Genomic DNA, 25,025 nt, shown 5'->3' on the forward strand with positions numbered 1-25,025 from the left:
ATAAAACAAATTCACAAAAACTGCAGATAGAGAAAGCAAAAAATAAAATAAAATACCAGAGAGGAAAGGATGCAGGGAAATAACAACAGATCAGCCTTCCTGCCTATCTAAGACGCCAGCTCGCATTCTAACGGGTTTTCCAGGAAAAATCTGTTTGTTTGTTTGTTTTTAAATGTGTAAGATTTTAAAAATCACTTGGGAACACAAACCCTATTCACAGCCATTTGTGATAACAGTCCTAAATTGTGTTAGAAAGCACCTTAATAAGCAGATGTTAGTAATGGTCACTTCAGATGATTTACTTATACACAAAAATAGTTCTTTATTACACACAGATGACTGGAGCCTGTACCAGAGAGGAGTACATTCTTCATAGCCTGTCATAGGAACATGCTCCCAACAGAGACTCAGAATACAAATTCTGAAGGTCAGCTGCTAACAAAAAGTTGATCACCCTCCTTAAGGGAGAGCTCTTCCTTTTCCCACTCACTAGAAAAAAATAAGTAAAATCACACATTTGTAATGTCTTGCAACTCTGTTTTCTTTGCTACACAAATAGCTGCAAAAGCTCCTGAAGGTGTTCCTGGGCTTTAAAGCTGATTTTGCAGTCTTCAGCAATATTATGAAAAGCTTTTAAAAACCAAACTAAAATTTTGAAAACTTACAGCTTCCCTTCCAACAGTTGGGTAGAATGGGGTACCAAATAATTTCCTCCCGTTGATAAATGCCTTCATTATGAAATTGGTCACTAATGAACAAAGACAAAATTATTAGAAAACAACAGAAAATGCACACCACTTTAGAAAACAGTGAAGATTAATCATTAGTAGACTTAGCTTACTTTTCCTAGAGACTCCAGCACCAAGATTATGATTCAAGTCAAAAGGATCTGTGTAAAGACGGGGGAAAAAACAAAGCAAAGTTGGAAAAAACATGCGGCAACATGAATTCTAATACAGAGAATTCCATTTCAAATGAACTCATGGAGCACACAGCAGTAGAAAGCAAAGCGATGCTCACGACTGCAAAACAGAACTTTAATAAAATAACAGAACAGGAGTCCAATCTCACTTTGTATGGTGTAGGACTTGCAAACAACAGGTTTCTTAAACATGGTAGTTTGCTAACAGAAAGATCCTGTCCAACTATGAGAACAGATCCTGAAGCAACAGCATTCATCCAACTCAAGTGTGTAAGTACCTTCAATAGCAATACATTTTGATGTCCACTGTTTCTCAAATGTAGTTAACAGCTTCTTCTGTCGGATGCTGATCACATATTCCTTGAAGTCAAATTCTTCAGTGTAAAATCGCAGCAACCCCAGCCAGAGTTCTCCAAGTGATTCAGTGTTCTTTCCAAGAGAAGGCAGACGCTTCTTCTACATGCAATTGAAGACATTAGGGCAACTCAGGGCCACCTTTCTTATTTATCTTTATATATATTTTACACATTTATATAAAGAAGCAGATTTAAGCAAAACAGGATTAAAGCGGGACTTTGTAACCACATGGATATGGAAGTTCTCCTTTGTGTACGACACTGTTATAAATAAATCATTTTCTCATAAAAATAAGCCCTAAGGTTTAGTGACTCTTTTGAAATTAGAATATTACCAGCTCTTCCATGTCATCAAAGAAAAAGGCATTCCACCCATCTACCATCCTCTGTGGAATCTGTTTTCCGTCAAATATCTGCCAAAACAGAGAGCGACACAGTTACCACTGTAATTTGAAAGTCACCACAAACATATCTGCAGTTGTTAAGAACAGCACAAAAGTAGAAATCTTTCAATTTTAGCTATTATTTTACACACAGGCAGAATTTCCCATTGGTAAAATGCCTGAAAGCCATTTTGCATTATTGCTGTGCCTCTTGCAAAGTACTTGGATATTTTATTTTCACTTGTTCCTTGCAAATAAGAAAACAACTGAATTACGTCATTGAGATTCCAACATCCCTCTTGCCCACAGAATCTCTCAGGAGACTTAAGCAAAGTCAAAGGGGAAATTCCATTTTTATTTTAATATACTCTCAGGGATGGCAATAAAATAACAACTCTCAATCACTACTAAAATATCACCAAGAAAGTCAGAGTCTCAGCTGCTACATTAAAGCCAATTTTCCTCATGCATGCAGACAAGGGGTAACCTTCAAAACCTCTTTACAGTTATAGAGTACATCCAGGAAGAGGCAGACAGTTAACCAGCTATACTCCCCCAGCCCACACAAAGGTACAGAATGTTATAGTTTTAATAAGGTTTCCTGGCACGTGTAAAACAGTATCTTTATAAAGTTGTACCAAATCAATGGTTATTCTCCCACACCTTCTTATGAAATTGGAAAATAAATCCTCTCCTACAGATAAGAAACTGAGTCTTAAAAGACATTTCTTACAATAATTGATAGAAAAGCTGAAGTTACATCCTATGAGCATCTGGCACAGCCTGAATTACAATTCCCTTCCTTCCATTCCACTTGCTTTTTCTTTTTTTTAAATCCTGCTCAGCATATAGGTATTGTAATGCCAAAATCTCAAGTAAACACAACAGCAAAATTTAAGTCCAACAGATACCCAATTTTTTCATAATTTTCTTTTTCAGTTTTACCCACTAAAACAAAGTGGGAGTTAAGAACCTACTAACGAGGAAAGGCTCTGTGCTTCATTCATCCTTCTGACTCTAAATGCACAGATTTCTCATACATGAATTTATGCAGCCTCTTTTTTTTTTTTTTTTTTACATAAACATACCTCCTGAAGAACTGGAATAACTGGTGGATTTCTCTGTTGTAGAAAGTACAAAACCATAAGAATATAGGCATATGAAGACAGACTACCACGGGATGCATCACCAATGTCGCAGCGCTGAAAAAAATACATTTTAAACAAAATACTGAGTTTACATTCAATTATTCAAGATTGCTAACTATGCCAGTTAGCAAACATAAACCTACCACTAACAGAGAATGCAGTCATCTCTTAAATAAAAACAGGTTTACAAAGTATGAAAAATAAACATCTTCAAAATCAAGCACCATCTGGAAAACTCAAAATCCATTTTTGCCTAACATAAAACCAGAAAACTTGTTAATAAGCATTTTTCTTTGTTTGTTTATAATGTGCCAAAGCTGAAAAATCCAGTTAGAACTTGAGTCAGACAGACACAATCAGAATGGACCACAGTCAGCTTAAGAAAGAGTGTTTCTTCATATTAATAGCATTCTGCTATCTCCTTTCTCGTTGGTGTTAAGCAAAAGGTAAACTCAGTGGCTGTATCAGAAAACATCATGCTGTACAAATAAGTATTTTCTTTGCATATTACCTTTGCAAAAACTTTCATTGTATAACCTAGATATTGCACTCTAGGATCAATAGCTGCATACGTAGCCAGCATTCTTGTATTATGTTGGGCCTGAAAAAAATTAAACAAGTGTTTCAATGTAATTTATGGTCTATTATAGTACAGCCTGCAGTTCAAGTATAGGAAATGCATAATACAACTGGAGGACTAAAAACCCACACAGCTATTCCCTAACATTCACACAACTTTTCTGTCACAAATCTGAAATATGAAACCAGGACAGATGAATTCAGAAGCATTCACAAAGATGTTCTGTATGCCATGCTGCTGCTGTGCCATCATGTTGTACAGCTACTTGGGTTGGGCTTAGGGTAAAGACATTATTGAAATGATGGAGAAAAGAAAAAAAAAAGTAACACAAACAAGTATTTTAATTTTGGTCTCAAAATTCTTCCTTCATATGATTACTTGAATGAGTTACAACAAATAAAAAAGCTTTTTTTGAACTCAGTCAAATAGATACTTACCAGTGTATTGTATAAACTGATATCTCCTTCTAAACCACTTCGTCTGTGTTCAAATTTTACTATAGGCACTTTGGCTGTTGTTATAGGCAAGATGTTTCTCAGACCTGGAGAGGCAACACTTTAGTACATAAAACATTTCTATTAACTACATATATGTTAGAAGTAAATATAAAACAAACAATACTTTTAAACACTTACCTGGATGCTTCTTAAGAACTTTTGCCAAACCTTCTATTATTTCTTTACAGTTCAATTTCTAGGAAAAATAAATGCCACAGCTTAAGATGTTTAAACATGGGTTCTATCTCAATAAGCATATTTACCATCAATCCCACATCTCGTAAGTACAAAGTACATCTTATACATACATCTGATATGCACAGAAAGAAACAATCTGTAAACTAGCACGTGAATTTACGTAAAATGGTGACTCACACAAAAGTGTGTGCTTTCACAATGCACTAAGTGTTACAGGGTGTCAGAACTAAAATAAATTATATCTTGCTTTAATTGTGAAGAGTACAAGCCTATGTGCTACAAGCAAAATCCCACCTGCTCCGTATACAGAATCCCCAACTGCATGAAACACGTCAAGAAGTCTTGAATTTCAAATAGTAAATTTTACCAACTTCAGAACTCTTACCTCTGCATTTTCATGGCCTTCCAATGTCATGCAGATATCTAGATCACTGTCCCGAAATCCAAATCCATTCTTCGAAGAGCCAAACAAGCAAAGTCTAGCTTTATCTAATCAAAAATGTAGAACAGAAATCAAATAAAAGTCTGTTACACTTTAACAACAAATCTTTACTATGGAATATCTCTTAACTGAGATGCACAGGTGTACATAAAAATGAGCTTTAGAGGGAACCTACAACATCATTTCTAACATTTCATCATTGATGAAGGACGAAGCATAATTTTCAATAATTATAGGAACTGAATCAGAAAGAAAAACAGTGCTCTAGCACTGCTTTATAACATCCAAAAAGCCACTTCTCATCTCTGTGCCTTGAATGCCATTTCTGTAATAAGATACTTCTTCCTACTATATAAAAGGGATGTTAAGATGCAAGCTGAAGAAGATTTCCAAAACACTCAAACACTGGTGACTAGGCAACAAAAGTACTTGGATTGCAATCCAGATAATCCTAAACCCAACTGGCCTGCGCCCATTCTTTTTGTTTTGTTTTTTTTCTTGTCTTGACTGTGAAAGGACTGTATCTGCATTATCTCTCTTGATGCTTTTCTGACAATAACAGGACTTTCCCATGGAATACCATAGGGCAGTTGTTAAGTTTAGAAGCCTATAAGATAGGTTTACACGCAGAGGAGAAGAGATGCCACTGCTTTAACAAGGAAAATGAGCATTAATGATACAGATTAATTTATCATGTTCTAGAGAACTTCAGTGAACAAGTATTAGCAAGAATCACTACCTACTGCTATATACATACCATTATACTCTTTACGAATAAATCTTTCCAAACTTGCCAGAATTTGTTCTCTGTTTTGTTGCTCAGATAAAGGAGGAGATAATTCATCTAAGTAAAAACAAGTTAAAACACAATCAGATATACATTCTGCTACCTCAAAAATCCTTTTTCAGCTAATTACAAGCATCAGATCAGATATATTTTACTTCTTCTTAACTTTTACTGGGAAAAAAAAAAAAAACAACAAACATTTCCTTTCTTTGATTATCAACTAAAATGTTTTTATTTCTTTTTATGTTGTCATTAGACTTGCTAGGATTTTATTTCAGATGTCTAATTCTTCTGGAATTACTCACACGTAGGCACCCAGTGTCGAAAGTGACAGAAATTAACAAACACAAAAACGAGTTTTGCCCAGAGCCTAATTTCTGAGGACACCAGCAACTTCTTACCAGCCTAATAAAATTCTTGTACAGTATTAGTTCCTCAAAATGAGAACCTGATAACACAACCATCACTTATGAGAGAATAAAAATACTAGCCAGTTGGTAGCCTAAGGTACCTAGAAGAATAAGTTCTTGCTGAATCTACTGGAATCAGTCATTTAACCCTTCTTTTCCTTTCCCCCCTCTCCCTCCAGATTACAGATCACAGTTTACAGTGGAGTGCAAATGCTTTTCCAACTTACCAAAACATCTCTTACACACTATATCAAGTATTTCCCGAAATCGATCTGTCATTGGTGGTAGTGGTTTAAGATCAATTTTCTTAAAATCCTCAGGGCAGTCATTTTTGGAATGTCCATCCCGTTTGCAGATGCTGCATACTATAGTTGGAGGCTTTAAAAAAAAAAAAAAAAAAAAATTATATATATATAAATTATTATATATATAATAATTATACTTTTAAGATTATTCAATAGACCCAACAATTTAATTTAACTTACACAGGCAAGAATTTTTAATATCCCGACAGTTACACAGTCTCTACATGAACATAAGCACCCAGGAATTCTACAGTAAGGTAGGAGAAGTGAGAGATCAGAAAGCTTTGCATAAGAGAGGTACACCTCGCTGTCTAGTCCAAACAGCACATGTTTTCAAAATTTTTCAGTCCTGAGTAAGAGGTACTGTAAAAATACCAGAGCTATCATTCATAACAGAGCCTGGAACAATAAGTGGACAATCTTGTTGCCCACCCATTCTTAATTTTAGTTATTTGAAAGTAACAGCCCACTCATACATGACCAGCACTGCTTAAATACACCACTTACCTTTCCTGAAGTCAAAATAAACTTATCAAACACATAATGCATTTCTTCTGTAGAGAGTCTGCCTTCATCTTTGAGATCGTGAGCTTCCACCATTGCTTTGCAGTTGTGCGAGGTAGCTGGTGTGCCAGTGCACTTGTTCTGAGAAGACTCCGTTACCAAACTCTGTCTACTTTCAGCATCAGAGAATTCATTACTAGAATTTGTGTCATAGGACTGATGTTCACTGCAGTTACAATGGTGGCTCAGCTCACCTTCAGTCTGACAAACTTCTGAAATATCCAGATCATCTCTCTCTTTAAGTGATTTTTGCTTTAATTCACAGCATTCATTAGAAATAAGGGATAATGCTTCTTCTTTGTCTTCATCATAACTAGAGTCCAATGTCGAAAGTAGCAAAGAGTCTCTGTTCTTCGAAGTGTATCTTCTGGCTACAGATTCTTCCATTTCATTACATTCAAGTTCATTCTCTGGTATGGTACATGCACTTCCTATATTTTGTTTATCTACAGTTTTATCCCCTTGTGGAAGGCAACAGTTGGTTATGGACTCTTCAGATCTTGTGGATTTCTTGTTATTAATTTTCCCTTTCTCCTTCTTTCTGGTATCTGGCTTGGATTTAATCCCATCTTTACTTTGTGGACATGCAAAATATTTATACGCTGTCCTAAATCGCTCCAGGATGTACTCAAAGACCATCTGGCTATTTAGACTTCGTGCAACATTCCTCTTCAGTGCAAAGGGATCTAGGAAGAAAGATTGCAATTTCTTTATTAATATTTAATTGCTCAAACAGCTATTCCAAACTAAAGTAGTTGAAATACCTAAGTTATGATACAACAGTTAAAAATGAGAGATTTTTATAACAAAATCCAGAAGATTTGGAGACAATGTAGGGCCCAGAACTCTTGGATTTCCTCCATATAAATCAACACGTGGCCAAGAATGGCGAGCAATCATGAGTGATCCTAAATAGTGGTATTTTATAAAAACAAAAATCAGCAACAACACCACTAGTATTATACACCATTATATTATAGTCAATTTCTAATCTAGAAAAGAAAACAAACCTACATTTATTTTGCACCTTTGCAGTCCTGCCTGCACTTTTTTCTTCATTAGAGAAGGATTTCAATTCCAGTGAATTAATTTCTCTGAAAGAATTGTCCTAACATTAAGGCTATAAGCACTCCATGAACCAGTCTTACCAGGTTTCATTCTTAGCCCTTACTAGCAATTGCTAAAGCAAATACTTTTCTCCAAATAAACGAGCACTTGCACAGCTGTTGTAAGTTAGTCTCTAAAGATTCTATCAAACTGAGATTCTGTTAGTCACTTCGTAATTTCAGTTACACGTTTAACATCAGAAACAAAGCAAAACAAAATGACAACAACAAACAATGAACAACAAAACCACCAAATAGTAGCAGGCATCAACACCAGAATGCAGTATCTTTTTGAAAAGAGCTTGCTGTTTCTTTCTCAAGAATTTGTTCTCTCATCCTGCAGGTTTTAGTTTCTCAGATGATAACTGTATACTGGCCTAGTTTTAAAACTCTCTCATTGAACCTGATTGAAGTAAAGAAGAAATTAAAGTCACAGGAGTGATTTTGAGACCCACAACTCAACATCTGCTACTTTTTTTCCTCTTTGTACCTCACTGACTGGTCCACTGATGTTCCTTTAGTAACTGATTCCTTGCCACCATGACATAATTCTCCTTATTGCCTCTATCACCTGATGTGTGTTTCAAAAAACCAAATTTATCAACAGATCTCCAAAATTTACTTATTCTTTTATAAAAATAGGACTTAAAGTGGTTTCTTAGCACTCCTCACCACCCAGTCCTCTTATTCTTAAGCCCAATCCAGAATGCTAGGCAGTACTCTGTTACTTTCCCTGTAAAGTATCAATCACACGTTTCTGAGCTGAGGAACAGAAATAAAGATGCCTTCCAGCTATAAAAGAAGCAATTGACAAAATAATTTCCCTTCTTTGCATTTCTCTCCCCAACATACATAACTCAGGTTATATATCACTCAATTCTCCCCATAAAAGCACTTCCCTTAGACACATTATTGAGGCAATGAAGCACAGTCTATGACATGTTATTCAGTTTCACAGTATGGAAATACTGTCAACAGGGAAAGGGGTGGAGACATTACTTTAGTAGGTTTAAGCATAGAATGGCTTGGGTTGGAAGAGACCCCAAGGATCATCAAGCACCAACTGCTCCAGTTCACCAAGATAAGAGCTAACCTCTCTACTCAGCCCACATTATGTCAGAGGAAATAAGCTGATAGCTGCTAACGCTCAACATATGGCTTTGGAAATGCAGACAGATGTGCTGAGAATTCATAAATATCAGTACTATCAAAAAGGAAAAAAAATGATGGCTTACAAAAATAATGGTTTACAGAAATAAATGAAAGAAATGAAGATAACAACAGAAAGGTAAGAAACAGTGAGATCTGCACTTTGTTTTTCAAGGACCAGAAAACATAGTGCTATACAGGAAACTGGTCTTCAAACAGTTTAAACAGCAGACAAAATACACCACAAAAGCAATTTACTTTCCCATTCAATTACTGTTCCTTCTAATATTATTTAGTCTGTTGTCTAGACATGTTGTGACAGATTTGTATTGGGTAAACAAAAGATGATCACGCACAGACCACAGAATGAGAAAAAGGTATCACCCTACCTTCAATGGCTATTCGCCTTTTAGGCCAGTTCTTGTTCTCTCTGGTTAAGAGTTCTTGTACCCGTATGCTGATGACATACTCCTCCAAAGCAAATTCCAGTGTGTAAAATTTCAACAGTTCTAACCACAGTTGCCCCAGTGAAACTTGGTGAGGGGTTTTGAATGCTAAGAGAGACTGAAATAGATAAGAGTGCTCAGATGCTGTAAGAATCGCAAATTCCAGTTTTTTTCTTGGTTGCATCTAACATTAATGTTTAAAGATCCACAACAGGGCTAAGGTACAGACTGTGAATTGCAGTGAAATAAAACCGCTGACTTACATTGCCGTGCTTCTCCTTCGCATTACTTTGGTTGTCCACTTCGGAGCTTGTTGCCTTCTTACCACCACCTTTTTGCTGTTCAACTTTACTTTTACCTTCTGCTCCAACTGAGTTTTTTGCTGAACCATTTGTTGACGGTTTGTATTCCCACCGTACAAACTCATCTTCTTCTACACCTTTCAGCTGGTGGTCATCTGGCTTCTTTGAATCGAAGCCTTCAATCTAATAACAATTAGAGTAGCACTGAACAAAGACTGCATATAATACATACAAAGACTTCACCAAAAGTAACAAGGACAATTGTCACATTTATCCCTCTCAAGAATAACTGATGACAGATAACTAAATTAAAGAAGAAAGGATTTCTCCTTTCTCTAAAATACAGCATGGTACAATTGCAGAGGCTACAGCAGCTGTCAGCTGCACAAGGTTAGATACCCACGTGTTCTATTTACAGATTTATAAGGCAAACAAATTCTACGCATATTATGACCTTTTAGAATACTGAAATAACCTTACAATAATTTAATAGCAGGGGTACTGTATTATCAAAACACTTACCCAATTGCCCAAGAAGGATGGTAAAATAGGTGGTTTTCTTTGCTGAAGAAAAAATATCACCATTAAGGCAAAGGAGTACGAGGGAATTCCACCTTCAGCCTGACAGTCAATGTGGCAGAGCTATAACAGAACACATCATTAATTTTCTGATGCAACATCAGCATTTTAATTTAAAATACATCATAAAGGGATATATATTTAAGAAGTAATGTGACAAAATCGAACGCAAAACCGTTTATCTCAAAAACTGCAGTAAACAAAGTAATGCATTTTGCTTTATAAATGCAGACAGGAAATGGCAAAGTAATATAAGCAATTCTCAGTCATCTACTGCTCATTTGCAAGTCAGATTATTATACAACACACTTATTTTCTTGTAGCATTAGGCACATTTATAAGCACACATCAGTCATGACCCGTACAGGGAAAACGCAAGTTATAATCATTCACACAGTGTCTCACTTATACTATTTTATTTTCTCTTATTCTTTTCACTATCTTCACACTTGGTGATTGTGGGACATATTTATGTTCTACATATGTCAGGTATTTGTTTTGTACAACATCTCATGTATGGAGATTCCATTCATCTGGTTGTAATCTGATACTGATCTCTCTCATGAGAAATCATGAGAGATGTAACGTGCCAGACTTCAAACAGCTCTCTGTAGTTTCTATTCCTATTTCTCTCTGTGTTGCAAAACAGGTATTTTCATAAGAGCACTGCTAAATTATATGAAAACAACATCAAAACCTAACTTTCTGATGAGGCTAAGACATCCTAAATATGGACTGACAGCAATTTCAGTGTTCAATTACATGACAGTTAAATGCTGGCTGTGAACATTTTAACGTGATCGCCATTGACACCTACAAGAAGAACAGCAGGATATGGCAACCAATTCTGTTAAGAGCAAATGCAAATTTCTCCAATGCTATCTCAATAGCAGGGAGTTTGTAAGACCTGTTTGCTCAGTTGAGCTGGTTTTCAAGGAACAATTAACTTAAGAAACTAGTATAATAGCTTGCCAACAGAATAGTGGAAGCTTCAAAAACATATATAGTTTCCACACCAAAATCTTCAGTTTCATTCTAGGTGAAATAGTAGCATCGTTTTTTTTCTCATGGTATAACACATATTACACTGTACACAGTACTTAAGAAGAGGAAACAAACATATTTCAATATCCTCAGTATTTATGCACTTACTTTAGCCCAGTAGCGGAAAGCCAAAACCAAAGGAATGAGGACAGGCTCCAGTTTACCAAGTGCAGCCAGCAGATCAGTTGTAAGGCAAGCCACGTCATTTCTGGCACTAACTTTACATGTCAAACCACTGTAATTACAAATGTGAGACAGGGAAAAAAAAAAAATTATCTTTTCCTCAAGTACACAAACAATGATTGGAGGTGTGAGACAGTGAAATCATTTCCACAATCTTAAAAACATGCATGCTCCCTATGAAAGAAACTTTTTAACAAAAGCAACAGAATATGATGCAGTTCTCTTTACTATTAATTCATCACTTGAAACTGTAACTTACTGAAAGTCACTACAGCTAAATATAAAAGCTGTCATTACAGCACAGCTAAAAATGCAAAAGAATTTGCTCTAAGTTCTCCCTTTTCTTGATTGTGCAGCCTTACATAACTCACAAGCACCATGTATATCTTTCACACACTAAATAAATAAAAACAGGTCTGTTTCATATAAGAGTTGGTAAGCCCACAAAACAGCTTGTCCGAACATTTTTTGTTTTTGCTTCTCAAAATAGTTACTTCTATTCTCTTAGTACTTAACAAGGCATGAGAAAAACATATGCCCATCCTTTCTATATTTGCTTCTTCAGAGTTTCAGTTACATACTTCTAGTCAGTCAAAACCACATGGACATCACACAGCAAAGACATTTCATTTTGGAGGTCGCTACTGATTAGGAATTTACTGAAACTGCCAGTTGATGTTTCCTTACTGGCAATGTGAATCTTACAAAATGTTCTTAAACTCCTGGATTAAACTACTGGCAGAAATTTTAACTATCGACTGAGAATCACTCTGTATTTCCTTTACATAACTGCAATCAAAACTGCTGTTTTCAGAGTCCTACAGCAGATAAGCTGTGTGCATCTCCCCTAGTCCAAGCACAAGAACAAAACCAAGATTTCTTTCTATATTTCATTTTCATGAATGTTAGCTAATACTTGTCAAGAACACGTGCCAGAAGCTGCTACAAACAAGCATAACAGAAATGAGCATCTCCTGAAAAATCTTTTTCAATAACACGTACCTTTTAACATCTTTGCAAAAGACAACAGGAACTTTGGCATGGAAATCTGATTCCACATCAGAGTAGACAGCTATGCAAGGAGAAAAGATGTCACATGTAACAATCTTTCACAATTTTCCCAGCTGTGTCTTCTATACCAGGCATTTACAGGAAAACACTAAGTGCTGCATTTCTAATCACTAAGTTGCATATTCTGGTTACTTTCGGTTCTCACAACAAGTATAACACAGTCAGTAGGAAAAAAAAGAAGAAAAGTTCTCACTGGGAAACAGCTGGCATTTCTTTTAGAACATTTTTCATCTTTATAAGATTTGAATAACACAAGGTAGAATTTTGACCAAAGAGGGCTGGTTTGCAGACTGCTTGTGGAGCTGGTCGATCAAAAACCGTCTGAAGGATCAAAAATACAATGCTACTTCTGTCACCTGGTTCAACACGTGCATTGTATGGGGTTAGATGAGTTCCTGAGAGAACAAGGAGGCTACAAGTTTCAGCAGTTTTGCAATAGTTCCCACTTACTTTCATATGGAAGTGGAAACTGTTTGCTAAGTTTACTGCTTGGAACTTTTCCCACTAAGTGAAACAGCCTGAGCTATCAGGTCAAAAAGAATTACCACTAATTCTGACAATCTGAAAAGGCTGGCCCACCTGAGCGGCCATTCTACCTCTGTACAATCACTGGTACTCCAAAAACAACTCACATAACTTGGTGGAAAATTATTATTTAAGTTTACTGAAGATTTCCATATAAAAACAAGTGAACAGTAATTTGATTTTTAATTAAACAGAAATGAGAAGCAACTGAGACTCACCACTGTTCTTCAGGATTTCAAGCACCTGTATCAGAACATCTGGTTGACTCATCTAAAATGACAAAATTCAAATAGTTTACATTGTTTGGATGAAATGATTTTACTTCACACCTCATTTCAAATTACTTAAGGTGATGTTGTATATACTGCATATTCAGTAATTCCAGTGTCAAAAGATGCCAACAGAAATGCATGACAAAAACTTTCTTTCCCAAGGGTTTTTAAAAATTAACTTTTTAAAATGTCTCCTCCCCAGAAATCAGCTGTAATTACTCAAGTGGCTGCAAATTATGAAAAAAACCCTAAAAATTAGCACCATGTGAAATGATATGATACATTCCAAGTGCACTTGATAGAAAAAGACCTCATTTTTCCACTTAGCTGCAGTATCACTTAAAAATGTAACATGTAAACATGCACCCAAAACAGGTATCTTGAATTCCACAGCATAGGCCAAGAAAGAGCAAGATCAGCAGCTGTGTCTCTAGCAAGGACATGTTGCTAAAATCATGTACTAAACACAAACCAACAATTTCAACATTTAAAGGCAAGTTATACCACTCTATAGGAATTTTGTACCACAGTATATTGTAACTTGGAATATGAGATCTGGTTGTAATCGACCAAAATGTGAAAGGAAAACTGTCATTATTTAAAGTAAACTTTTTTAAAACAAAAACAAGATGGGAGATGAAGATCTGTGAGATTCTGCTGTCAGAATTCTGAGCACATGAAAGCCTGCTCACCTGGAGCCAGCTATTTTCATACTGCCTTAGTGCTCCTTCAATAAACTTAAAAAAGGTAGCATAAGATTGTGCAAAAAACAGAATTAAAGTTATCTACTAAATAATAAAAATTTTTTCCATTTGTTTCATAGCACATGTGAAACCAGATGAAAGATCATATACTTCACACAAACACTCTAAGATAAATCAAGACAGTGTCTACTCACCTTAGGTGGGAATTTTATATCAATGTTAATATCACTGGTTTTAAAAGCAAATCGAGTTAAGCAGGAGCCATACATCCTCAGTGAACAGTCTGGAAGAGAGAGAAACATAATTATTTATAATTATCAGCTAAGAACAAAATATTCTTTAATGGTGCCTTACTTTACTTTAGATACTCTAGCTCCCAAGTGGTGCTCCCAGATTAATAAATATGGAACCACTTTTTCACATCTGTGACATTTAGTCATTTCTACAACACAACATCACAGCAAAACTAATAATTCAAACTGTACCATCACTAAGAATCCAAACTACTTTGGAATATTTGCAATGCAGCCAGCAAGTTTAGTTTTCTTTGTTTTTAATAAAACCATTGAGCAATAATAAGCGTTGCCATCCCATTGCAGGATTTTAATTAACAGTTTCTGCTGTTAATAACTTCACCTTACAGGAAAAGTTACCCAACGATGCAGTATTTAATTGTCACACACATTTCTGTCAATTTTTTTTAACACGTACGACAATTTCAATAGGTGACATCTGCAAGTTCCTTTGCACAACTCACTGATAACCACGCATATAAAACAAGTTCAATATAACTAAAGCCACAAAGTATAGTACCCTTTTAATAGGGCTTTTGCACTTAACACAGTTCCTTACCTGCAAGGACGTACAACACATCTCGTCTAAGTTAATTAGAAAGTAACCATTTAGTAATGCTATCATGTGAAAAGTCATTCTGCTCCAAGAGCACTAATTGCTATCACACCATGAAGCAATTTATGTAAGTCAAACCTTTCCCGCAACATATATTAAGGCTCTGATGTATGTATGTTAGCTGCAAATCGAGACTATCCTCAACTCTTTCCCAATTATTGATCATCTGGGGCAGTAAGGAGAGATCTTCGTTACGGAGTCGCAGAATGGCTGAGGTTGGAAGGAATCTCTGGAGACTCTTTAGTTCAACCCCGTTCACATGGGGTCACCTGGCACACAACACCCAGTTGGGTCCTGAATACCTCCAACAACTGAGACTTTACAACCTGTGCCAGTGTTTAAACAGTCTCACTGTGAAGAGGATTTTTACTGCATTTTGTGTGTTCTCTTTGCATTCTGATCAAATACTTTCAAACAGAACCACCACAAAATATTTTTTAATGAGAAAATCAATCTTATTCACGCACAGTTTCAAACCATGCCAGGACATCCAATGTTTACTACACTATGCTTAAATTTCCTCCTAATTTACAACTTTTGAAAACAGACTCACTAAAACATAACAGGCTTTGAAATGGAGAATAACACATTGCCACTTACTGCTGCAGACAAACAGCCCCACATCAGCTCATCACTCTAACCATTTCAGCAGCTGAATGACACCAGTACAGTAACTTCAGTGAATATTGACAAGAACACTGACCACTTCCTTCACTTTCTCCTTTGTCAAAATACTATCCGTGGAAAACTCAAGTGTGTCAGATTGCACTGGGAGCCACACGTGGCAATATCACTAAGTAAACATTTAGCACAGCTGCACGCTGCAAGCCTAACTTCCATACAGCATCTTACATTTAAGCACATATTAAATGCAGCCCCTAAAAATAAGACTGATCATCCTATAGCGAACAAAGGAATATCCTTCTCAATACAGTGTTTTTGTAGAGCAAAGGAAAAAAAAAAAAAGGTATTTCTAAAACAGCCAGGAGATCAACCTAGTTTTAACATAGATGAAATAAGGCATTTGAAAACTTTTTTCTACTAATGACTTTAATATTTTGTTAGACTTGAATGTTTCACATATTCTAGTAAAGTAACATGCTGCACATCTGAGAAAGAAAAAAATTTCTTTATCAAGATTATCAAGATTATCAAGAGAAGGCCCAGGGAAGACCCTCTAGCTCTCTGTCACTAGAAAGGAGATGTTGGTCAGCCTCTTCTCCTGAGTAACTAGCAATAGAATAAGAGGGAATGGCTTCCAGTCACACCAGGGGAAGTTCAGGTTGGATATTAGAAAACATTTCTTTGAAAGAGTGGTCAGGTGCTGGAATGGGCAGGGAAGTGGTTGAGCCTCCATCCCTGGAGGTGATTAAGAAGTGTTTAGGTGTTGTACTGAGGGACATGGGGTAGTGGGGAAATATCAGTGGTAGGTGGACGGTTGGACAGATGATCTTAGAGGCCTTTTCCAAACTTGGTGATTCTGATTTTAGGAACTTACCCAGACCATTTCTAGGAACTTTATAAATCCACTGACTTCAATGATCTACCAAAGCAACACATGTGACCAAGCATGTGTATACCTGCCCAGACTGTTTCACATTTTCATCAGCATAAAGCACTCATAAAGGTAAGGTATGATATTTATACATCATTAGGTGAATGCAATATTTTTACTTACTTAAGGTAACTCCTTCATTTAATACCCGCTAGCTACAAATACACATAGGAAGAAATACTTGCTAAAGAGTAACACTTCTTGATCTAAATAACTTGTTTTAACAAATATTTGCTGATTAATATCCATAGATATTTCAGATCACAATCAAGTACTGAAAATGTCTCATCTGGCTACAGAAACCACTGGGGCCTAACACTCTTTTTCCTAATCTACGCTATAAAGAAAGTTGAGTCGTGTGACTTTTATTTGCCCCTAAAGACATCAAAAACATTTGAAGGACTGGTAGGATTTTTTTTTCTTCTACTTCAAGTACCTTCTCATATTCTCCTTTCTACCCCAACCCCTGTGACACTTATGCAAGCATAGCTAAGTACACTTGAAAAATAAATCACTCCACTGCAAAATGCACAGACACTCAGTACTGTTAGGTAAGGTACAGGTGGAAGGGTCAGTAGGACTGAAGGAGCCTGAAGGAGATCTCAGTGGCTGCAGCTTTAATCATAACTAGGTAGGAAATATTTGGTGCACTGGTTACTTCCAGTCTTTATTAGAAATTACCACTTTAAAGAGGACCAAGAGCTTCAATAAACACATACAAAAAGAAGCAAAGGAAAGGACAACCACATTTCTCTCTTTTTGTAGATTTGTTAGCTGCTTTTAAATCAATTGCCAGTATTAAAATGCCTGTATACATATACATTTGTATAATACAAAGATACTCTAACCTCAAATGTATTAATTCTCCATTAACAAAAAGAACAATTTTCAAGTAGAGAAAATGGAGGATGCTATGGATACCTGGTAAGGGCTGTTGAATAATTTTCTCCATCTCGTTTACAATTTCTTGACGAATTCTGAAGTCATCATCAGATATGCCTTGTTCATTTGCTGCCTCAATGAGTGTAAAACTCAGGGCAGCCAACTGTGCAGAAGAAGGGGGTGGGAGGGCACGCAGCTCATTTTCCTCTTGTTTTTCCTGAATAATTGTTGGATGATAAAAGTAAAAACTTGTATTTTAAGAGATAAGGATATCTTGTAGTATTGCATGATACGTATCAATGTATGCATCTCACAGTATTGCATTATACGTTAAAAATGTACTGTTTGCTAATTAAGCTCTATTTACAAGTGTCCTGACCAAACATTTCCAAAGCTGGTAACTCTGTCCTACAGAAATGATAGTAGATGCTGTGTTTAAAAGAGAACATGTTATTTCACAGCTGGCAACTGGGGAAGAAATCTGGTGCGTTATATTCTTGAACCATGTTTTCTGACAGCTCTGAAACAGAAATCATCCAAAGAAATCAAAAAGCTCTATCTGTTCCTACATAATAGAAGCATCTGAGTGGAAAAAGCTACTTTTTCACACAAGAATCACACAGATTTTTCAGAGCAGGCTGTACTGGAATGAAGGACATCAGTAGCAGAAGAGATATTCCTGGCTCCCAGGAAGTTTTAAAAAGTACAGTCTCCTCTTGCTGCTGCCTGAACAACTAGCACAAGAAAGAACTTTTAATGCATCACATTATAATCAGCTTATCCAACAGCAATAACTATGTCAGATGCATCAAATCATTTGGGGCTAAATGAAACAATAACTAGTTTCACGCATTCATCTACTAAATGAAATGTCACAGACAACAGAAATAAATAATAACCTGAAAATAGTTACACTATTTTCTACACTAAGCACATCAGTATGGTATGAAAATAACATTTCATTAGTACTAGCCTTCATCTATCAACTGCTCTTTTCTCACCTGAGTAAACACAACACATTTTGAAGGGCTGCTTTTTGCGTGTGTTTTTTTTTAAGGGTTTTTTTTTTTTTTTGAGTGAGGACCCACAGCTGCTGCAGAGTTCATTCCCAGTCACACATCAGTAATCAGAGCTGCCAACAGGTACTCTATCGAGTAACATTTGGACAGTTACACACACTGTCATGTGGTGTCCTACATAAAACTTTCTGAAGACAAATATTAAAAACTGAAACCACGTCCTGTCTTCTATCATTTCCATTCAGTGGTAAAGAAACCACATTTCTGAATTCTTGTCTCCATGCCCACATGCAAAGCATGGCACAGGACTGTTTCCATATCAAAGGTGAGGCTGGTTTGTTGCCATTTTATTCAATATTTATTATAACAGGGAAAAAAAAAAGGCATTTGAAAACGTGGTTAACTTACCATTATATTTTTCTTATGACGTTTTTCTTTAATATGCTTGTGAGCTCCCTGGATATTTTCAATGTGAACTAAGCAGAGCTTGCATAGATACTGACAGTTGGTATATTCTGGGGAGCGCTGGGGAAAAATGGCCACAGATTAAAAGAAAATGTTGCTGCAATAGTGTCTGAAAAACTCAACTGCCTCAATAACAAATTCTATTTAACAATTAGTGAGCATTTGCAATATAAGGGTGCTTTGTAAACATTATGTAATCTTCAAAAAACATGGTGCAAGTGGATTTTTACCCATATGACTAGAGAGGTAAAGAAAGGAAGTAAGATGAGTTGAATATAACACTTCTCATTACATTTTTTTAAGCAAGATTAAGACCAAAAAGTTTCTGCCTCTTAAAGCTGAACTAAAGGCCAGCAAGCCATTCCCTTGTCAGCTCAAGCTTTTAATAACCACAGATTTATTAAATCTCTGCATTTATCTCCCCTTCTCTGAAGAGAAGATGGGAAGTCTTCAACACATTAACTATTGTATATGTAATGACAAACGGTGCTGTTGTTTGGCTGCCATATTCACAGCACACTGTGCAAGTACTGCATTTTTCTGTTCTATTTAGAAGGGTGTAGCTGGCCGACAAGGAGGACAATAGCCAGTTACTGCCTTCCTGATGATTAAATTCTGAATAAGGTGGGACTGTCTAACAAGGAATAAGATTCTGCTTTGATGAATCATTTGAGGTGCTCAGCGTTTTGGGTGGACAGGCGAGAGTCTGCAAGAAGCAGCTGAGCTGCCAAGCCTCTGGAAATCACAGGAGGAAAAAAGTCAGAAATGATCCTCTCTGCAAAGATAGGGTGCTGTTCTCAAGTATTCCACTTTAACCTATCTCATCTGGCTGTTGTTCTTCTTGCTCTAATTAAACACTGCTATCGATGTAGGAGGCACTTTGACACATTCATTTCAAATGGGAGAGCTGTTCCTCAAGTCCCCCTTGAAAGGGCCCCAAAAATATGCCTGCAGACTTACTGGAAAACTTCTAACAGCTATTAGTTGTAATTGAAAGAGCAAAAGAAACTACTTAAAAATTTCATCCTAATGTCACCAGCTGTCCTACCAACGACATAACAATGAATGAGCAGAGAACACCATTTTAAGATATTACAGCTTCTTAAGATTTCACTTCTCATACTGAAGACCTAAGCTACTGATTCATTTGGGTAAGTTTTTTATTTACTGAGTTTAATCCTCTGCTTTTCAGAAAAGAAGAACAACTGAGGAAGAAAGGTCTGATAGTCTCCAACTGTGGATTAAATCTGAACGTAAAACGCAATGGTAATTACACCTTTCTTACTAATTCTCTTCCTCCTTATTTTCTTGGAGATTGTTAGCTAATAAAATGAAATTAAACACCTTTTGGAACACAATTTACAGCTACACTTGGCTAGTTCAGAAGATTCACGTATTTGATCCCGATGACTGAAGGAGATCAGAAGTAATACTCTAACACTCTTCTAAAATCAGCTGGCTATCAGCACTAACAACAATCAGGTACTCCTTTACTACACTGATCTGCAGTATTATGCCAATAGTTCCCAGAAAGGTTGAATCACATAATGCCTTTTATTTTGCCCCTACTGAAAAGCCTATTTCCATCATGTAGATATGCTTAACACCAAAGAAAAGGGAAATAGTTTTCTAAATAAACAAATAGCTTCAGACTATTATCAGAGTAAATTAGAAACCTCAGGAGAAGCCAAGCCTACTGAAATTTGTGTTTGGCAAACACATCCCAAAGGCAGATGTATTTTAAAGAACTCAAACAATGGAAAAGTTCCAGGTCATTAGGAAAGAAAAACTCAAGAATATCTTTAAAAGGCTCGAGAGGATGAGTCGGTTAGAATTAGTGCCCAGTAAAATCCTCTAATAAATAAGTTATTAATAACCAGTCAGGAAAGAAATAGGCCATGGGTGACAAAGTGATTTGCTATAAACCAAACTACACTAAACCAATTTTAGGGTTGTTTTTTTAAAAGAAAATCATAAAGCTTGAGGAAGCAGCAGATGTTGCATGCTGAATTTTACAAAGTTTTTGTCATTGGTCATAGAATCTTAAGAAGGCAGTGAATGCTACCTAAGTAAAGAACAGTAAGGTGAGAGTAAAGCTGCTCAGAAAATCGTCCTCAGAGCACACATTCCTACACTGGCTCATCACTGGTCTAAAAGCATGTGCCAAGTAGGTTCCAACAGGGGTCCTTCTGGGGTGAGAATCATTCACATTTTTGTTAGAGATTTACAAAGTGCAAAAGAGAGTGTGCTGACTACAGATGAGAAAGATAATGCTGGAAGCGATTATGCATTTTGTGTTAAGATGACAGTTAACTGATCACAGGAAATCAGAGACAAGGAACACGAAACTTGCAACTAAATTTTATCAAAGCACCACATCATTCCTCTTTAGATACTGTCAACTAAAAGAAATACAGGGCTGAGGACACCCAGTTGGACATTTCTTAAGAAAAGGATATGTGGATCATAGCTGACCAAGCTACAAGCCGTTATCTTATTGCTGATAAAAAACAAACAAGCAAATAACAACAGCCAACAATAAAACCCACCCACAGGAAAAAAACAACCAACAGACATCCTAAACACAAATGCTTTACTTCAGATAGATTAAGCCAGCTTTCTTCTTTACACGTAAGGCATCAGCTAAAAGGCAGCATTCACTTTAGGATACCACAGTTAAATGGGCCAGGTGGTGGAAGCCCAGAGAAAAGCAACAAGAATGCACCATTAACTGAAAAAAACCCTTCTGACTAAAGAACAAAGAGTGGATCTGGAAAGGACAAGTCTGCAGGGAGAAACAGTAATGATCTTCAAATGCGTGGAGAGTTGCTGATGAAGGTTATAAACCATTACGTTTATTTTCCTAGGCCAACACATGAGAGAGTAAAATGCTCCAGAGACACTTACATTAGGTATTAACTTCTGAGATACCTATAATGATTGCAAAACATATTTCATTGGAGATTACCACAGCAGCTTAAATAAACGTTTTTAAGAAGTCATCTTTAATACAGGTGACTTAGTCTGGTAGAAGGCTAACACACTGAAGATGCACTGAGGTTCCTTTCTGACCCAATACCTTGAATTTTCAGGTATGGGACTTTCTAGAAAACTTTAAGTAAGTAATGGAAATGTAAACCTTTACATGTGCAGAATTAAAAAAAAAAAACAACTGTTCTATGAATGCTGCGTGTGCCACAAAAGGAAGACAATGTTTTCAATTCCCATCTTGTCACAATTAATGGCAGTATCTTTTAACCTATTTTTATCTATTAATGGTTAGTATCTTAAATGACTGAAGTGATACACTATAAAGAAGGAACAGAGGCAACAGTCTGGAATAGAGATATTACTCAACCCAAAATATGGTGATGACACCAAAGGAAGATATTCATCTTCTTTTTTATCTGATAAATACTCAACCTACTTTTTCAAGTCGGGAGATATAATCTCTTTCCAGCCGCTCTTCAGCTTGTTTCAATCCCAGCTGCTGTTCAGCCGTCAGATTAGACTCATCAATAACTGTGCTTTCTAAATAATCAGCTTCCAAGGTATGTTCTTCAGTTGGTTCAGAATTCTTTATTTTACCTAGAGAAAGAAACAGTTATTTTCTTCAGAATAAACAAGTAAGAGTACAGAGGTCACTGTAGAGCGTCTCACTAAGAGGTGAGGCACAAAGTGAGTTATATTGCAAGCTAAACACCAGAACAAGTAAGGTTCATATTGCTAACTCCATTAAGGCCTTCAAGGCAAAAAAGAACGGAGTACATGAGGTCCTGATGCTCTGCTTAACAGAAATAAAAGTACTAGGCTTAATTATTATTCTTTTAAATAACATATTTTGCTATGGAAACAATCTAAAACAACTTTAAATACATTAACTCAAACAACCTCAAAAAGCCAGCTGCCAGACATTGCAACCACCCATGTTAGATGACAGCTGGGAGTTGTAGTTGGGCAGACTGTGACACATTGCCATGATACCAGGGCTAGCAACCACAGAGCTCTGGAATGCTGCTACTCAAACACACAGCTCACTTCCAGTCCAGTTCCTCCAGATGCCTACGAATTGTTCATAGTTCATTAACCTCTACAAACACCTATATCTTAAATTAGTAGTTTTTACATCACCAAACGTGATCTTCTTCCCTGAGACAAGCCTGGAAACAAAATCTGAGCAAATTTTCAAGTCCTGTTTGGCCAGTGACAGATGGTCCCCTCAGTACTGATGGTGGTCTACAAAGAGCTAGCCAGTCAGGGGATGCTACCATTTCAACTTTTTTTCCTGTTAAATTTTATAAAGATACCAAAAAATATTTATTTTTCATAGTTTCCCTTTTATTTTCACATTTTTGCTGCAGTGGTAGGAAATATTTCAAATGGAAGCTCTGCACTCTGACATTACAGCCTTCAAGCAACATTTTATTAGAGAATACTGTGTTCTGAAACAGCATGACAAAGTCTGTGATAAGGAGCAATCCTGAAATGAAATAAATCCTGACCCATGTTTAATTCTGAAACTGAAAAAGACACAAAAATTAAACACTCCTAAAGGTAACTTCTGATGGATGGAAAGTATTCCACAGCTCCCTAAACTGAAAAGCTATCTGCCAATTTTAAACATTTTCAGTAGGAAACAGAGCATAATACACACAAAAAAAGGTAAATACTCCCCTCATATCTATAAAAAATGCTTTCTAACAGATTTCTTTTCTCCAGATCTTTCTGAAAAGCAGTAACACCTGGCATTTTCATAAATGGCAATGATATTATGAAGGGTTCTCCTCCAGCCAAGACACTATATTCACAAAATTGCCTGAAACCCACGCACTTCAAGCCTCTTGCAAAGATGTTTAGATTTAAGGCATAAAAAAAAAGTCATTATCATAGTCTCTTATTCTCTAAGTAATGTGCTTATATTAACATATTACCTGTAAATGCAAGCAGCAACTTATTACATGTGAAAAAAATACACAACAAAAACATTTCAAAGCCCATGGTTAACCATTCCATCAGAAAAAAAAAAGTGTGTAATGTTGAGTAATACTCACTGAAGTCATCAGGCTTATGTTCCAGTTTTCTTTGATCTGAAGCAGTCCTACCAGGATCACCAGTCTGATCCACATTAGTCTTCGATGCATGAACTCCAAGTGGATTTTCCAAAACCAGTTTCCCTTTGTGAGTAGCTGTTAAGGTTTCCATACTGACCCCATTTCCTGAAACATGGGAGCCTAGAAAGTTTTCTCCCATTTGTTGACCTTTTGTCTGTTTCAGGTTTTCTGCTGCTGCTGATAAATTAGAATTTTTTTTTACTTTTCCATGATTTCGCTCCTGAACATTTGACCCAGTGTCTTTAGTCCCAGGAATACAACTATTTACTTTGCACGATTTATTTTCTCCTTGTTTTTCAGAAAAAACATCATTTTGTTTACTTTTTTTGCTGCTATTCCCACTTGGAGAACTTCTCCCAATATCTTTCACAGATTTGTCATTTCTGTTATGCTTATAATTTTGATTATTTGTAACTTTAACTGCTTTGCCTTCCTCACTGACGAGACGGACAGACTTCCTTGGGTCATGATTTCCATTCTTTGAGCTCCTGGCCTCTTCCATTATAGTGAAGACCTGCTTCTCCTATCTCGGGTCCTCCTGAAGTGCAATTCTCCAATAATTTGAAGTTGATTTTAAATCCCCCGTGCAAGGATCGTGGCTGATTGTCTGCTGAAAAAATAACGATAGACATTTGTAAACTGAGGGGAAAACATCAGTGCTCTGCAGAGGCAATATATTAAAATGAAGCTCTACAAAGAAAAGTCAAACTACTAATGATTAATGAAAGCACATTTCCCACTCCCCAGAGGCATAAGTGAATTTTCATAACATAATCTATACGACAAATAAAAATCATGAAAACGTCATTAATCTTAACTTCTGTTTTAAAGAGGAAGGGATATGAAGTGACAAAAAAATGGCAGAATGTGGTGAAAAAAAAAAACCTCAGCAATAAATCTGCCAACAGCTTGCTTTTTTCTGTCCTCCCTATTTTTGGCTTTATGGGAAAAAAAATCTACAAGCCAGGATGTCTGTAATTACACTGAAAAAGAAAACTGAAGAAATCTAAAAAATATCAGCAATAAAACATGCTGATTGAGTTAGCTCTGGAAAAAAAAAATCAGGGCTATAAATCAAAGCATTAAAAACAAATCTCACCTATCATCTACA

At 36.3% G+C, this 25,025-nt stretch overlaps 1 protein-coding gene across 9 annotated transcripts in view; it reads right to left on the reverse strand.

Moving 5' to 3' along the window:
• Positions 1 to 25,025, reverse strand: part of TUT4 (terminal uridylyl transferase 4) — a 44,210-nt gene that overhangs the window by 11,632 nt on the left and 7,553 nt on the right. For 6 of the 9 annotated variants that reach the window (XM_042819003.1, XM_042819010.1, XM_042819009.1 and 3 more), the window contains exons 2-24: positions 23,855 to 24,524; positions 22,231 to 22,391; positions 18,747 to 18,863; positions 17,359 to 17,536; positions 14,168 to 14,256; positions 13,216 to 13,267; positions 12,404 to 12,473; positions 11,327 to 11,453; positions 10,118 to 10,237; positions 9,557 to 9,778; positions 9,237 to 9,411; positions 6,536 to 7,278; positions 5,951 to 6,101; positions 5,284 to 5,370; positions 4,470 to 4,573; positions 4,025 to 4,082; positions 3,827 to 3,930; positions 3,321 to 3,410; positions 2,750 to 2,863; positions 1,614 to 1,691; positions 1,201 to 1,378; positions 842 to 889; positions 666 to 748 (exon numbers count right to left, since the gene is read on the reverse strand). In XM_042819003.1, the coding sequence (XP_042674937.1) occupies positions 666 to 748; positions 842 to 889; positions 1,201 to 1,378; positions 1,614 to 1,691; positions 2,750 to 2,863; positions 3,321 to 3,410; positions 3,827 to 3,930; positions 4,025 to 4,082; positions 4,470 to 4,573; positions 5,284 to 5,370; positions 5,951 to 6,101; positions 6,536 to 7,278; positions 9,237 to 9,411; positions 9,557 to 9,778; positions 10,118 to 10,237; positions 11,327 to 11,453; positions 12,404 to 12,473; positions 13,216 to 13,267; positions 14,168 to 14,256; positions 17,359 to 17,536; positions 18,747 to 18,863; positions 22,231 to 22,391; positions 23,855 to 24,416 (3,711 nt within the window). In that variant the 5' untranslated portion in view covers positions 24,417 to 24,524. The remainder of the gene's footprint in view (positions 1 to 665; positions 749 to 841; positions 890 to 1,200; positions 1,379 to 1,613; positions 1,692 to 2,749; positions 2,864 to 3,320; positions 3,411 to 3,826; positions 3,931 to 4,024; positions 4,083 to 4,469; positions 4,574 to 5,283; positions 5,371 to 5,950; positions 6,102 to 6,535; positions 7,279 to 9,236; positions 9,412 to 9,556; positions 9,779 to 10,117; positions 10,238 to 11,326; positions 11,454 to 12,403; positions 12,474 to 13,215; positions 13,268 to 14,167; positions 14,257 to 17,358; positions 17,537 to 18,746; positions 18,864 to 22,230; positions 22,392 to 23,854; positions 24,525 to 25,025) is intronic. The other 3 variants (XM_042819005.1, XM_042819007.1, XM_042819008.1) reach the window with 1 other exon arrangement.

This window comes from Centrocercus urophasianus, unplaced genomic scaffold (genome assembly GCF_019232065.1).
Source record: "Centrocercus urophasianus isolate 14NV4802_14NV808 unplaced genomic scaffold, USGS_Curo_1.0 seq_18, whole genome shotgun sequence".
Classification (NCBI taxonomy): Eukaryota; Metazoa; Chordata; class Aves; order Galliformes; family Phasianidae; genus Centrocercus; species Centrocercus urophasianus.